Source organism: Rhineura floridana, chromosome 4 (assembly GCF_030035675.1).
Source record: "Rhineura floridana isolate rRhiFlo1 chromosome 4, rRhiFlo1.hap2, whole genome shotgun sequence".
Classification (NCBI taxonomy): Eukaryota; Metazoa; Chordata; class Lepidosauria; order Squamata; family Rhineuridae; genus Rhineura; species Rhineura floridana.
Genome location: NC_084483.1, coordinates 112,931,828 through 112,948,398, shown reverse-complemented (window position 1 = coordinate 112,948,398; position 16,571 = coordinate 112,931,828). Strand labels below are relative to the sequence as shown.

The following is a 16,571-nucleotide window of genomic DNA, read 5'->3' as shown; positions in this document are numbered from 1 at the left end:
ATTTCACATCTGAAATACTAAATATAAGAATACCTCTAGAAAGGGAGGGGTTTGCTCAAGTGGCAGGAATGTGCTTTAGATCGGGGTAGGCAACATATGCCCCTGGAGCATGTCTGGCCCACCAAAACTTTCTCTATAGCACATTGCCAGGTGCAGGGCAGATTTCCAAGAGGAAATGGAGAATTCCCTTTTCTGAGGCAAAACATGGGATTGATATATATGATGATGCAGAAACCATGGTGTGTATTACCTCAAAAGTGTCAAAGAACATTGTTCAAAATTTGGCTCTATTAGAGCCCACAATTTTTGAAGTGTTTCTTTGACTTTAGTATTCTCCTTAGTACCTGAAAAGTAAAACAAAAACAAGTTAGGGTATTAGTGAATATTCAATATACTTTGCACTGGCATGAAAAAATATTGTGGAATATAAAGCTCTGAATAAAGTTCTGAATAATAATGTGAAGTATATGTTGTGAATAATCAGAATGAAAGCATGTCTGTCTGAACATAGCCTGGAGCCATCTATACCCCACAAGACCAGTGTCTGTAGCATACAGAAGCAGTAGTTATGATATAATGACCAATTTATGGTATTATGACCAACATACAAGCACCATATGGTCTGATGTGCTCCCATGATATTCTGAAGATTCTAGGTTTGATTTTAAAGTATCTGAACCTCTTTGTCCATTCACATGCATATCAGACTAGCACCTTCCTTCTATGCCATCATGATCATGAGCACTGGTGATGGTATTTTTCAGCTGGCCAAGTTTTTGTATTCTACTAACACTCATTGGTGGTCTACTTCAAGGAATGGTGAAAAGAGGAGGAGGAACTAGTAAAGTGCACATGCAACTGTTGCAAAGTCTTTCAAAGGCAAAAACTACACATGCATATTAATTGGTTTTGTTTTTGGAATACCTGTAAAGAGACTTTTGGTCTTACTGTGAAACGGTCTTCTACATGCAGGTAAAGATCTCAGGTGGTACTTGAGTGCCACTTTGTGGTTGAAGGCAGAAAAGATGCTGTCTGATTTTGCAGTCATCTAGTCTCCCCTTACACACAGGGATCAGTTCTTTCATGACAAGACAGAAACGTCTTTTTTTAAAAATAATGTTTTTAACCCTTTTAAAAATGTTTTTAAAGCTTTTTAAAAATGTTTTTAACATTGTTTTGTTTTAATGTATTTTAAGATGTTTTTATGATGTTTTAAAGTGTTTTTAGTGCTTCTGTTTGCCGCCCTGGTCTCCTACTGGGAGGAAGGGCGGGATATAAATCAAATAAATAAATAAATAGACATATATAGGAACCAGAGACTTCAAAAACAGATAAAAAGCACTCTCTGCCACAGAACAGAAAAAAAAGAACAGAATCAAGCAGCCCAGCACACAATAGGGAGAGACCCTGAGATCATTTTACATGCACTTAGAAGACTGTTTCATGATAAGACCAAATGTCTCTTCTCCTGTGCATGTAAGATGATCTCAGGTGGGACATACCAAAGCTGACCCATGTATGGTGGGTAAACTTAAAAGTGAAACTGGGCTGCCTACTGGCCTGGGAGAACATGCTCCAGTACCCATCCCCCAAAGGCTGCCTCAGCTGAGGCATAGGAATCTATCTTATAATATTTGGTAAATGTGTTAGGGCTAGCCTATGTGGCCGCCCTGCAAACCTCATGAAGATGTGCATTAAGAAAAAGACAGATAAAGTTGCCACCACCCTGGTGGAGTGTGCCAGGAACTTAGATGGAAGAGTGAGAACAAGGCTCTGTTGGTATTCACTCTGGGGGCCAATGACATGGCCTTGTACTGGAAGTAGAGGCTGCTGATCGCAAACCTCAGATAACACCTGCATGGGCACAAAATAGGAACATGTAAATATGCTTCCTTGAAATCAATTGATGAGAGAAAGCTCCTTTTCTGGAGCCTCCTCAGGTCCAGCACTGCTTGAAGGAGCCACAGTGAAGAAAATGGAACAGATGCCTGAGAAGGACCCACAGTAAAGAAAATAGAATAGATGCCTGCGTATATCTCCCTGGGGAGGAACTGGCTCTATGGCAGACATTTGAAGCAGATACTGAATGGCATCCTGAACTCTGACTCTCTTTTCTGCATTGGTGGAAAGAGGGGAAGGAAGGAACTTCTGGGGAGGGGACAGTGACCTGCCTCATAGTCTGCAGTACCTCTGAGGTACACCAATACATTCCTTCTTGTCCAAAACAACCAAATTAGAATGTCAATCCTCAGCTCTGTGTGGAGGGACCTTTCTGATGTAGTTAGATTGCATGACTCTTGCCCGCCCATATGTATAGCATGGGGGCAGGAGATGAATGGAGTGGAACCAAGGGCTTAGGGCACAAGCTGTGGAGTAGAGGGAGCACCCTACTGCAGTGAAGAATGAGACTGGTTTCGCAGTAAATTGAAACTTGGTACAGCAGGAGGCTGCTGTGAGGCCTTAGGCATGATTTGAAACATAGCAGCCAAAACCTTAGAACAGTCAGCTAACCAAGCTTCTTTAAATGTTGAAGCATGTCAATTGATAGATGCAATTGAGCCAGTGGAGGCAACCCAGTTGATGATGCTGACGACAGTGTCTGGGAAACATGGGGCAGCCCAGCTGATGAAGAGAGCTGGGAATTAATAGTCCTGCAAGAGGGCTGAACCCTGGATGTGTCCTGAAAGCCCCTGAAGTCCTCAGGAGAAGACTGAGTGTGGGGCGAAAGGACCTAAGGGCTGCTAATAACTGTCCTCCATCACCAGAGAGCTGCTCCTCAGCTCTGAGGGATCTGTGTATTAAACATTGTGATCATTCCCCAGTGCCAGGTGTAACAGGCAAAGTGAGCCCTGCTCTGAGATGATCACACTCATTAGGAAGGGAGAATTACAAGGCTCTGTGGCTATTCTGCCCCCATTTCCACAGGCCCACTATGTTGAAAGGTCTCAATGATGGTGTGATGAAATTGGAGAGTGCTTCTATAGTCTCCTGCTCCAGGAAAGAGGGGCTGCTGCTAACTGCCACTAGTACAGGGCTCTGTTGTGTTGACAGGAAGCAGAGACAGCAGCAGAGGCCTAGAATTTTTGGCAACAACAGCTGATTTTTCTGTAGATTTTCCCATAGCCCGAGAGCAGGACTTATTGAGCTTGCTGATGGGCTGGCAAGGTTTACAGGGACAGTGGGACAGGTAATACTGAATAGTACAAGCAGAGAAAGGACAAGGAAGAATAACAAGGCCAGCCCATATGGGGGGGATGCTATGTGTGTGTTGACAATGAAGGCTAAAGACGGAGCAGGAATTTCTGATGTAAAAACAGAATCCAGCAGTGTTCTTCGCTGAAGGGAGAGAGGACAAAAAGGCAGTAGCAGATACTCAGCAGGAAGAAAAGGCTGAGAAATAAACAGCATGAAGAAAAGGGTGAGAAATAAAACAGCAGGAAGACTGACAAGGAACAGTTTTACTCACCAGAAAGGTGCTTCTCTGGGGCACCAAGACACCACCAAGTGGGTACTGTCTTTTTTTCCTGTTGCTTGAGGCAGGAAAGAGTTAACACTCCAAAGAACTCTCACCTTGGCCCCTTCCATGGAATGTCACTTCGCTGTCTGGCCAAGCTTGAAAGTATTACACTTACAACACTAACAACATCATGACTCAAAATAACATTGCATTTGTTAAAGCCAACATGAAACATGAACTTGCGAACTTCTAGGTCAGGTCCCTGACCTTTCAACCTCCCCCCATTTTCCTTGTGTTATTCATCCTCATGTTACATCCCAGAGTGGGCCTTGGTGGTGTCCTTGTGCCCCCAGAGAAACACCTTTCTGGTGAGCAAAATGGTTCCTTCTCCAGTGGGCACCAGGTGACCCCCAACTGGAATGTTCCAAAGCTGACCTTCTGTGTGTGTGTTATGTGCCTTCAAGTTGATTACAACTTATGGTGACCTTATGAATCTGTGATCTCCAATAGCATCTGTTGTAAAGCACCCTGTTCAGAACTTGTAATTCAGGTCTGTGGCTTCCTTTATGGAATCAATCCATCTCTTGTTTGACCTTCCTCTTTTTCTAGTCCCTTCTGTTTTTCCCAGCATTATTGTCCTTTCTAGTGAATCATATCTTCTCATGTTGTGTCCAAAGTATGTTAACCTCAGTTTCATCATTTTAGCTTCTAGTGATAGTTCTGGTTTAATTTGTTCTAACACCCAATTCCCCCCCCTGCAGTCCATGCTCTCTGCAAAATGCTCCTCCAACACATTTCAAATGAGTTGATTTTTCTATTACCCACTTTTTTTACTGTCTACCAAATGATACTGACTTAAGTGTTCAGTGATACAATCTTTTTATTTGAGGACCTTTTCTAGTTCTCTCACAGATGCCCTCCCCAGGCCTAGCCTTTCTCTGATTTCTTGACTATTGTTCCATTTTGGTTAATGACTGTGCCAAGGTATTGATAATCCTTGACAAGTTCAATATCCTCATTATCAACTTTGAAGTTACATAAATCTTCTGTTGTCATTACTTTAGTCTTCTTGATATTCAGCTGTAGTCCTGCTTTTGTGCTTTCCTCTTTAACTTTCAACAGCATTCATTTCAGATCATTACTGGTTTCTGCTAATAGTATGGTATCATCCACTTATCTTAAATTATTGATATTTCTCCCTCCAATTTTCAAGCCTACATCTTGGTCGATTCCCACTTTCCGCATGATATGTTCTGCATATAGATTAAACAAATAGGGTGATAAAATACACCCCTGTCTCACACCCTTTCTGATGGGGAACCAGTCGGTTTCTCCATATTCTGTCCTTACAGTAGCCTCTTGTCCACAGTATAGGTTGCACATCAGAACAATCAGATGCTGTGGCACGTCTATTTCTTTGAAAGCATTTTACAGTTTTTCATGATCTACACAATCAAAGGCTTTGTTGTAATCTATAAAGCACAGGGTGATTTTCTTCTGAAATTCCTTGGTCTGTTCCATTATCCAATGTATGTTTGCAATATGATCTCTGGTGCCTCTTCCCTTTCTCAATCCAGCTTAGACATCTGGCATTTCTCACTCCATATATGGTAACAGCCTTTGTTGTAGAATCTTGAGCATTACTTTATTTGCATAGGATGTTAAGATAATAGTTTGATAATTACTGCACGTGCCCTTTAATGGTCGGACAGCACCCGTTAAAGAACTCACCTCCCTACGTCTATCTCCGCAGAAGCATAAATATCCCTCTTATAGTGCTTGATAAATGTATCCAGGTTTGCCTAAGTGGCTGACCAACAAACTTCCTGTAGAGGAACATTTGTTGAATGTGCTGCATAAGCAGCTGCTGCTCTTGCTGAATGCATCACGATACCAGGCGCAGAGTAAGATAACCCCTTGAATCCTTCAGAAGCAGCCAGAGAAGCTCTAGCTAGAGGAACTCACTAATGGACACCTGATAATTTATGCAACCAAAACCTCCTGAGTGCTTCAAAAGCAGCCAGGAAAACTCCAAATAGGTGAAACTTTGCATACCTACAAAGCAACTCCTGAAATATTGACATGCTATGGGAACCTGCTGAGTGCCAGTAATCTGAAACTTAAAAGCTGTTTTTTAAATGAAAGCAAAGGAACAACAGAAGACCTGGCAGCCTTAATTGCCAGTTAGTTGCGGATTATATAAGAAGCATGTTTTTGTCTTCGATTCTGTTGCCCACATTCTGAAAAAACTTTATATAAAACTATACCTGCTGAAGACAAGGAATAAAGAAAAATTAACTTACACATAAAACATGCATTAAATTTGCTATTGAACTTCCTCAAGGGAGGAAAAGTTGCATGTGCAATTCCTATTTTTTGCATGTGCAATTGCTTTTTTTAAAAAAAACAATGTTTTTAAACTTTTTAAAAGATGTCTTCAAAGCTTTTTTAAAAAAAGGTTTTTAAGGTTATTTTGTTTTATTGTATTTTAAAGTCTGTTTTTATGATGTTTTAAAGTGTTTTTAGTGCTTTTGTTTGTCGCCTTGGGCTCCTGCTGGGAAGAAGGGCGGGATCTAAACCAAATACTAAATAAATAAATAAATGTGTGTGTAAACCTTAGCCAAGTTACCAACTTGTAGAGAATAATAAGTCCTACCAAAGGTTAATTTGTTCTAGCGGTTGTAATATTGATCTATAAACTGTTTTACTCCATCCTGGGCCCCTGGTGGTGAAGGGTGGGTAATGAATTGAACATCAGCACCCTGGAAAAACAATAGTGAATATGTCATTGCAGAGGATAATAGTGAATATGTTGTTGTAGAAGATATGACTGAAGCCTCATGGAAACCTTGAGAAAGTAAAACAAGCTCATCTATATTCTATTTATTTGTTGTTATTTAATAATTATTGTTAAGGTCATCCTCTAGGGGACCCTTCAAACTCCTCAAGAATAAATGATATATGTAATTATCCACCCTTCAGTTATTAAGGATTGTAGAGGTTCAGAACAGCAAACTTGGGCTATGTGCTGCTACTCTTGAAAAATACTTCCAAATAAAGATACTACAGGGCCATCTGCTAGAAATAATCTTTACATTCTCATGAAGCTCATGAGGTAACTGATATTTACTTATATGCCTCTGGTCCTCTAGAGGAACCAACAGACTCTTCTGCTATTGCCCGTGGAAAAACATTGGGGAAGTGAGGGTCAGGTCCCTAAGAAGAAGCAGTGAGCCAATGCCTTTGGGGAAAGTCAGGAAAAAGTCAGGAAATCCAAAGGGCCAATATTCTGGTGTGTTCTGAGGGGGGAAATCTAACAATCTCCACAGACATGACTTCATAACCCTTCAACACTACATGAACATTCCGTGGCCCAAATAACCCCAAATTGACAACTTTTAGGACTGGAAAAAACAAGGCAGATGGAGAGATGTTCACCCTTGTAGTTGGATCTTATGCAACACTCCTGAATGACTGATGCAATAACCCCATAATCACTGAGTGGCATCCCCTTATTTTATGTTATCATCTTCATTATCATTTTCAATTTTCCTCTTGCTGAGGGACTCTAGGTTCAGGGAGCCATCAAGGTAGTCTGCCACACAAGACAAAATGCATTAGCATATGCCACTGTGACCTGATCAGCTTCTAAGATAGACAAGGAACAGAAATAGTCCATCCTCGAACTTGTATCAGGAGCAGAGCTTGGAAAAGTTACTTTTTTGAACTACAACTCCCATCAGCCTCAGCCAGCATGGGCACTGGATTAGGCTGATGGGAGTTGTAGTTCAAAAAAAGTAACTTTTCCAAGCTCTGATCAGGAGCAAACACCTCTGTGAAGCAGAAAGGATGGACTTCGCACACGGTGTATGGCATCCAGGATTGTTGTGCCTTAAAAAATAGGTGTAGGCTATGATTTACAGAAACACAGTTTATTAGAGACTATTTCGTCACTTCTTAAGAACACTCACACACAAAAAAGAGATCTTAAGAGATCTCTGTGGGCAATTCTATGCAGAGCTGGGCATGCTTAAGCCTCTGCATAGGATCAGGCTATAGATTTTCCAGTATCCTAAATGGTTACGTGAATCTCTTGGTTATCTGAACATTTTATTCTTTATGTAGGCTTGTGTCTGCATAATCTGCATAATGTATGAGAGGTTGGTTGATATGTTTGAGGTAGTGAATGATGGTAGTCGTTGCATGGACTAGATGGTGAATGATTGTATTGTGCTATGTTGGTATATTATACTGCTTGTAATACTCTGACTTTTATATTGTGTTTATGTACATATATATCATTCATGTATTTTGCTTTGTAAATTAATTTGATATGGTTTTTATTGTATCTTGTGTATTCTATTGTAAACCGCTTTGAGATCTTTCAGATAGTGAGCGGTCTATAAATGGAAATATCATAATCATCATCATGTAGAACATACCGTATCTAACCACAACTGATCTAATGTTATAGTGAGCCAAAAAGGCTGCCCTGATAATAAAGAGGCAGATTGCCCAGTATAGGACATTATGGAAACAATTACTCACTTTACAATAGAGTTTTGTGACAGCTCTCTGCCTTTGAGAGGCTGACTGCAACTTCTGATTACTGAATGGGGAGGCTGGAATCCAGTACACCTCCTAATGAGGAAGTGCCCAAATTGGCCCCAAATACAGCACTTGACACTGGTGGCAATGTAGTAGAATGATGAGTAGTAAGATGTTGCTGTAGAATAGCATGAGCATTAAAACAGAATTGATTACTGTTACTGAGCACTAGGATGCACTTCATGCTATTCTTCTATTAGCCATGTCCTATAGTTGTGCTTCCTCTTTTGTGAGATAAGCTTTGGACACTAAAGTAACCACTGACAAATTAATTGCCACTGGTCAGTTTAGGCATAAACTCTAGGTCTGGAAAGTAGTATTTATTTGCTGAAACCATTAGTCTTTTAGCTTGAAGAAGTGCTTCACATTCAGTCTAAGTCACTTACTTAGCAGCTATACCAAAATCACCTTGTGATTAGTACTAGGTTCTTTTGGGACCACTGAGCTTTGGATCAGTTGGTTTGTCAGGATGATCCAATGCCACTAACATTCTACAGAACAAATGAATGAAATGTTCATCCTTTAACACGGGGTGAGATATTTTCTTTTCAATCTTTACCTCATTACTTCCTTCCCCCTTCTCAATTATCTAGCGTCACCTGAGGATCAAAGGAATCAGTGTTCAAGGCAGCATCTGGCTATCTAGCAACCTGTGATGTCACTCTGAACTGTGGCCACTGGCCCCTTGAAATTGCATGTGAGTCTGGGAGCTTAGCACCCTTTTCATCTGAAAAGGAATTGTGTCCATATGACTTTGTCCTAATCTGACCATGCGTCAGACTAATATCATCATCATCATTGTCATCATTTTTGCATGACTTGGCAGCAACAATCTGTGGATAACCAGACTGATCAGCCTGTCTGTGGCAGGCTGAAAAACTACACATTGTGAATTAGAAAACTGCAGAACACTCAATGTGCCACTATATGCTGCTGTTATGCTGATATGGCTTTCTCCTAATCTGACTGTGCATCAGACTAATTAATTTTTTTTCTATCTTCATCATAGTTTTTGCATGACTTGGCAGCAACAATTTGTGGATAACCAGGCTGATCAGCCTGTCTGTGGATGGATTGAGCAACTATGCACTGGGAATCAGAAAACAGCAGTTGTATCTCAGCAAATGACAGACTTAACATCTCTCAGCCAGGCTTCTCTTATCTGCTGCACAAACAGATGCCAACCAGATAACTGCATGGACTGAGTGTCCTGCTCAGTTGGTCTGTACACAGGCAATTAGCACATATAGTCCCTGTGTTTTCTTTATTGAGACCAGTTTTTGTTTTTAATGAAGTGTGTTTGGCTATTGCTTGTGCACTGGGGTAGAAGCCCACTTGATGAAGATAACACACATGAAATAGCCCCTAGTACTTGTATTTGAGGCGGCTGCTACACATCCTCCTCCTTTGACACCTGTTTGCAGTTTGCTGAGCTGAATTAGTGTACTTCAAGTGACCAGGACTTCCAGGCCATGACTCCCTCATATAGCATGTCCTCCTGGTCTCCAGCAACTCAGCTGCCCTTGTAGTGGCTGTTGGTTGCTGCCCAATCATTGCCCGTGGACATGGTGGACATCGCATCCTCCACAGGACTACTTAAGACTATTGAGGGAACACAGCAGAGTTACCCAGACCAAAGAGGTAATTTACAATTCCAAAAACATAAGGAGTTGACTTTGCCATCCTTTATGGAAAGCCTCAAAGTGGGCTGTTCTTCCACCTGTGAACTATCTATATCCTTCTTCAGAGAGACAACTGAATCATCATACACAATCTATTGCGTCTCAGTGGTTTGTCTGCCAAACCTCTGTACTATCAGCCTTAGCGCTCTACCTCTGGACACATCCTGTGGGTCTGGTGAAGCATTGTCTCATGTTCTCTATTGCCCCTGCTGCTTATTAACAGTATTGTTTGGTGGACTCAAATGAACACTGTGCTGCAACATATTGGAAGGTAATTGAGTATTCACTGATGAAGGGTGTGCTTGTGTAACTTGCTGCATTTGCATAGGTGCTACTTTGAAAGAGCGGTGAAATGCAACTAGTTCTGCAGAAATGTTATCCATCAGGGCTCTTCTAACATGATTTAACGGAGCAGGATTTTAAACAGAAATATTCTACCTGCTGTATTTCCTGATTGAGACTGGAGATGGCAACAGAGACCAAATTAACTGTCTGTGTTGAATCTTTATGCTGTTGCTGCTGTTTGTGTGTCTTTGCTGATTCTGTATGCTGTTGTTGCTGGCTTTGACCAGAGATGGTAGCATTAGGCAATGGCACTTTATCTGAACAGGTATGTGGAAATTTAGACTGCTAGGCATTAAATCCAGTGAATTCTTCTTCCTCCTCTGAATTTGAGCAGGAAAAGACCAAAGGATGTGCAGCCCTTTCATCCTCAGAGAACATCTCATCATTGGTTGCACTGCCGGTTTGCTCTCCCACATAAGCTGCTCTTCTGCGCTCTAATAATGTTGTTGGCAAAACTGCATTTTTATTTTTCTCCTTAGTCGTGGCGGCATTTTCCCTCCCCGATTGCTCTGCTATCGCATCACTTGCAGGGTTTGTAATGTTTTTGTTATTGTTACTGGCCACTCTCTGTGCTACCGCAAGAGTTAATGGGTCACTCTGTGAGGCTGTTTTCTGTTGCCCAAAATGGAAGTCACCTCCATGAGTGCTGCCACAGCTTGTATTTTTAACTGACATCTTGTTCTGTGAGCAGGCTGAAGGCGCTACAGCACCAACCGGTCCAGCCACTTGCTGTACTGATTTTACTTTTTTAGAGTGCTCTGATGAATCTTTGATGTGATCTTGAGGCATTTTGCCACAAGCAGGTTTTTTGTTTGTTTTTTCTCCTCAGAAAATTCTTCTTTGTAACAGTTGAACAAAATTCATTAGATAAAACGGAATTAATTTGAACACCTCAGCTAATTATCTAGGTAATTAATTCAGGGTAACAAATGCTTAGGGCAATCAATTTAATAATATAATAAATTGACCAATGGACATAATGGACACTTAACAGTCATTCAGACATGCACACAATTCATTTGGAAAAAACTGTAAGCAGCATTCAAACACAAACCACTCAGAAAGGAATTCAGATATAAGAAATAAAAAACAGGAGGGAAAGATTTGGGATTCTAAATAAGGATATAAGCTGGCCAGACTGAACAGCAAGGCAAAAACGGTGCTCTAGTCCCACCTGAGATCATCTGACATGCACAGGAAAAGGGAGATGTGCCTCTGTGATGGAGATGTAGACTGGAAGAGCAGAGCCTCATTAAGCAATTAACAAAAGTTTCTGGAGTTGGAGGGAGAGAAGGCAAAAGCCATCCATATTCCCTGAACCAGGTATAAATTCTACTATGTAATTTATCACTTGAGAAGCTAATATTGTTGTAAGAGAAGAGGGAACAACCAGGTACTCATTCATCTTGCCTATTGTATAGTTTCTTTCCAGCAAGGATTTAATATTCAGATACCTGTGTGTTGCTGAACGTTGAAAGAGAGGGAGGTGAATCAGCCCAACATCTTCATTGTGCTAGTCAAGCTCCAAATGATCATAGGTGCTTCCAGACTGTGCTACTAATTCATTCATCTTCCATTGTAAAATACTTGCAGAATTGCAACTGACTTTCCATACTTTGACAGATATAGTGACGGCTTTTATATGCAGACATGCTCTGTCCGCATAACATACCTATGTGGGTGAGGCAGCCACAATCAAAGCATCCCAATGGTCCACAGATTCTCTGTCTTCATAGAGCAATCCTCTTTGCTCCAAACTTCAGCGACTTTCCCCAAACATCAAATTTTTGCCCTTCGAATAGACTGTTCTGTTATTGACTGTACTCACAGCAAACTTCTCTCTCTCTCTCTGCCACGCCCTCCAATAAACCAAACTCCAAGTGGAAGGAAGCAAGCCAAGCCTCTAATAGAAATTAAAAGGCAAGCCTAACCTCTCCCATGTTAAGGACTCTAGGCTTGCCAAGGAAGAGGTGGGGGATGGGGAGCACTGAAAGCTGCTTTCCTCCTTTCCTTTCCAAAAGAAAAACAGCCAGTCCAGTCTCTGCTTGCCAATATGAAAACTGACTAGCCTCAGTCACAGTGGAGAAGGAGGTAGTAAAGCCACTTTCCTTTCCTTTCCAAATATCAATATTTCCTTTCAAAATATTGATATTTCCTTCCATTTATTGCTACTTCCCTTCAAAATATTGATATTTCCTGTTAAAATATTGATATTGACATCATTTTGGGTGAGAAAAAATTCAGACTGGTAAAAGCAGTGGGTAGCAGAAAAAGAATGAACTCAAATCGATACTCGCTGTTAAATTGATGGAATGCCTTTGGAGTGGCAGTGGCCAACAGATCCCATTCCTGTTGCCCATGTACTCACCCCTTGTCCCTTTCCTTTCCTTTCCCTCTGGTTTGATATCCTGGTCTGCAGGGGAACACTTTCCAGGTGCTGACATCACAGGACACTGTAGTTTATGAAATCAGGAACTATGGTTTATCAGACAGAGATTGTGATGCCTAAACCAGGCCGTAGAATTGTTCATTGAATAGGAAGGAAGGAAATGGATGAAAGGAGGTTCAGTTATAAATGTGTTTCATTGTTAAAATGTCTGCTTATGAATGGGATGGCTGCAGGGAATTTCCAAAAAATGGTATTACCAATGGAGAAAGAAATATTAAAATACTGTAAGCTTCCTCAAGGCTATGGAATACACTGGAGCATAAATTCATATAGATAAAAATGTAAAATGGAGCTCACAGAGGTTTGACTGGTGTGCATTATGTTTTCCTGCATTAAATGTCTACTTGAAAATACCAGTGTGGTGTAGTGGTTAGAGTGTTGGACTATGACCTGGGAGACCAAGGTTCGAATCCCCACACAGCCACAAAGCTCACTGGGTGACCTTGGGCCAGTCACTGCCTCTCAGCCTAGGATAAAGACAATGGTAAACCACCTCTGAATACCACTGACCATGAAAACCCTGTTCATAGGGTCGCCCATAAGTCGGAATCGACTTGAAGGCAGTCCATTTCCATTTTGAAAATGTTGAGGATGGATGACTGAACAAGGATAGAGAATCCTGACCTGGACTTCTGCCATTCATCAGTAGCCTCACATAAGTCCCTCTCCAGGCAGCCTGTAGTTTACGCGCAGCTTCCTCTTCTTCAGGTGTGGGATCTTTGTTCTGCCAAAGAGGAATGTTCATCTCCGTTAGCTCTAAAAAAATAAAAGTGCTATATTATTGTTTATGATGTAATCCTACATAATAATATCAAACAAGTCTCCAAGTGTAGGTTCTTATGTGGCCAAAAGAGTACCATCTGCACACAAGAAGGATCACTGCAATATTTTTTCTGCGGGTCCCACTTGTACATTATATGCAAATCATTCGATATTCTGATACATTGTTATAACCCTTGCATGGGATATTAAGGCAATAGTTCGATGGTTACTGTATTCCCTGGAATCACATTTCTTTGGAATTGGGATATATATTGAACGCTTCCAGTCTGTGGGCCATTGTTTAGTTTTCCATATTTGTTGACAAATTTTTGTCAAACTTTGGACAGATTCAATCCCAGTAACTTGTAGCAACCCTATTAGTATGCCATCTTTCCCTGGTGATTTATTTCTTCCAAGTATTTTAAGAGCAGCTTTCACCTCACATTCTAAAATTTCTGGTTCTTCATCATATGGTTACTCCGTGAATGAATCTGTTATCATAGCATCTCTTTTATAGAGTTCTTCAGTGTATTGCTTCCATCTTCCTTTTATTTCATCTCCGTTAATCAGTGTGTTCCCCTGTTGATTATTCAACATCACTACCCTTGGCTTAAATTTCCCTTTCATTTCTCTAATCTTTTGGAATTGGGCTCTTGTTCTACCCTTTTTGTTGTCCTCTTCTATTTCTATACAATAACTATTGTAATAGTTCTCTTTGTCCCTACATACTAGTCACTGTATTATTGCACTGTATTATTGTTTCTATCACCTTTTGCTTTCCTTCGCTCTTTAACCATGTTAAGAGTTTCATCAATCATCCATTGAGGTCTTTCTCTCTCTTTTTAACTAGAGGTATTGTCTTTTTGCATTCTTCCCTGATAATGTCTCTGACTTCACTCCACAGCTCTTCTGGTTCTCTATTCACTGTTTAAAGCCTCAAATTTGTTCCTTATTTGATCTTTATATGCTTCTGAGATGTTATTTAAATTGTATTTTGGAATTATTATTGCTTTGATCTTCTTCTTTAGCTTTACTCTGATTTTCAATATTACCAGTTCATAATCTGTACCATAGTCTGCTCCTGGTCTTGTTTTCACAGAAAGTATGGAACTTCTCCATCTTCTGTTGCCAATTATATAATCAATTTGATTCCTATATTGACCATCTGATGATGTCCACGTGTACAGTCGTCTTTTTGGTTGCTCAAAAAATGTGTTTACAAGAAACAAATTATTGGCTTCACAATTCAATAAGTCTTTCTCCTGCTTCATTTCTAAGCCCCATTTCCCCACAATTCCTAGTTATTCTCTGTTCCCTACTTTTGCATTCCAGTCCTCCATGATTATCAGCACATCTTGTTTTGGTGTGTGATCAATTTCTTACTGTACTTCTGCGTAAAATCTCTCCATTTCCTCTTTTTCTCTGTTTGCTGTTGGAGCATAGACTTGGATGATGGTTACGTTAATAGGTTTCCCATTTAATCTCATTGATATCACTCCCTCAGACCTTGCATTATTGCTTTTGTTACCTCACTTTTCACTATTGAAGCAACCCCGTTTCTTAATTTCTCATTTCCTGCATAAAATATTTTGTAGTTGCATGATTAAAAATGTCTCATTCCTGTCCATTTTAATTTACTCACACCATGTATTGTAATGTTGATGCGTTCCATTTCTTGCTTGACAATTTCTGACATTCACTGGTTCATGCTTTTCACATTCCATGTTCCTACTGTGTACGTCATATAACTCCGGACTCTCCTTTCGCATCTGTGCACATCAGCCTCTGGGCTTCCTTTCGGATTTGGCCCAGTGGTGTCATTAGTCACAGTGCTACTCATACTTGAACGTTGTTCTTCACCAGTAGCTTACTGAGTGCCTTCTGACCTGAGAGTCTCATCTTCCAGCACTATCTTGTGTTGCATTTTGGATACTCTGTTCATAGGGTTTTTGTGGTAAGAGGTATTCAGAGGTGGTTTACCATTGCCTTGCTCTGAGTTTGGATGCATCTTAGTCTGGTGGCTTGGTTTTGATTATTCTGCCTTGGGTGACCCTGCTAAGAGTCTAGCCTCTTGGTCTAGACTCCTGTTGGCATTGCTCTCAGCTTCTTCGACACTCTCAACCCCCCTCACCATGTTAAGGTGTGCATCTTAGAGGAGGGTGTCTATTAGTTTTCTATTAAAAGTAAAAAACCACATCATTTCCAAAACATACTACAATTTGCAGTCACATTTTTAATATGGACAAACCTATCCTTATAAACATTATCTACCTCTTTAGAGCTAATTGTATCACATGACACAGTAAGAACAATGGAAGCGAATCAGCATTAGCACAGCAAATTAAGCAAAGGGGTTCCTAATCTGATCCCTGTCCTTTACACACACTTGGAGCATAGAATGGCTAGGTCTCATTGACCCAGGCCTAGATCAAGTGTCAGCACTGTTAGGCTTCTTCTGAGGCCCATGATCCATCTGGAAGCCCATCAGTGATCTGAAGCCAGAATTGTCAGGTGGCAGCATGAAATAGTATCTGGAAAGGCCAAACTGTGTATATGTCCATTCACTCTCCAGCCTCTTTCAATTTGTAAGTGTCTTATGGTAGCCTGAAAATGTGTCCTTCCTGCCTTGGTTACGGAAATGCTCACCAAATTTTAGCTATCCCAGTTTCCATGTTCTTAGGTCTGCTGCCTGCAATGCTCTAAGGCAGGGGTGGTGAACATTTTAGGCCTGGTGGGCCCAATCTTTATTGCCCCCCACCCCCACAAACCTATTTTGATAGGTGGGTGGGGGCAACTACCTGTCAATTATCTGACATCATGCGGACATCAGATAACTGATAGGTGGGCAGTTCCACCCACCTGTAAAAGTTGACCCATGGCAGTGGAGCAAAGCAGCATCCAGCAGGATTGAACCCTCCACTTATCAGCTGATGGGTGGAGGGTCCAATCTTGCTGGATACAGGGGTCTGCTTCACCAATGTGTTGCCTGCAGGGGACTTCCTGGTGAAGCAACATCCAGAAGGATTGAACCCCACCCCCACCCACTTTGCTGACATTACTCAGTGACATCAGATGATGGACACGTGGGCGTTGGTGTGATTTGAGGAAAATGGCCTTGTGGGCCAACCTGGACCCTCTAGTGAGGCCAAGATTGGTCTGCAGGTTAGATATTCCTCATCTCTCCTCTAAGGTCTTGCAGAAGATGGGGGGGGCAAGGCATCTACAGCATGGAGGAATATCTTATTTATTATTTATTTAATTGTAAATA

General features: G+C 41.1%; 1 protein-coding gene across 12 annotated transcripts in view; it reads right to left on the bottom strand.

Moving 5' to 3' along the window:
• Window positions 1-16,571, bottom strand: part of ADGB (androglobin) — a 244,834-nt gene that overhangs the window by 122,836 nt on the left and 105,427 nt on the right. For 11 of the 12 annotated variants that reach the window (XR_009762282.1, XR_009762281.1, XR_009762283.1 and 8 more), the window contains exons 22-23: window positions 13,166-13,297; window positions 251-344 (exon numbers count right to left, since the gene is read on the bottom strand). Coding sequence is in view for 8 of the 12 variants with exons in the window: in XM_061624063.1 (XP_061480047.1) it covers window positions 251-344; window positions 13,166-13,297 (226 nt within the window). In the remaining 4 variants the exon portion in view is untranslated. The remainder of the gene's footprint in view (window positions 1-250; window positions 345-13,165; window positions 13,298-16,571) is intronic. The other variant, XM_061624065.1, reaches the window with a different exon arrangement.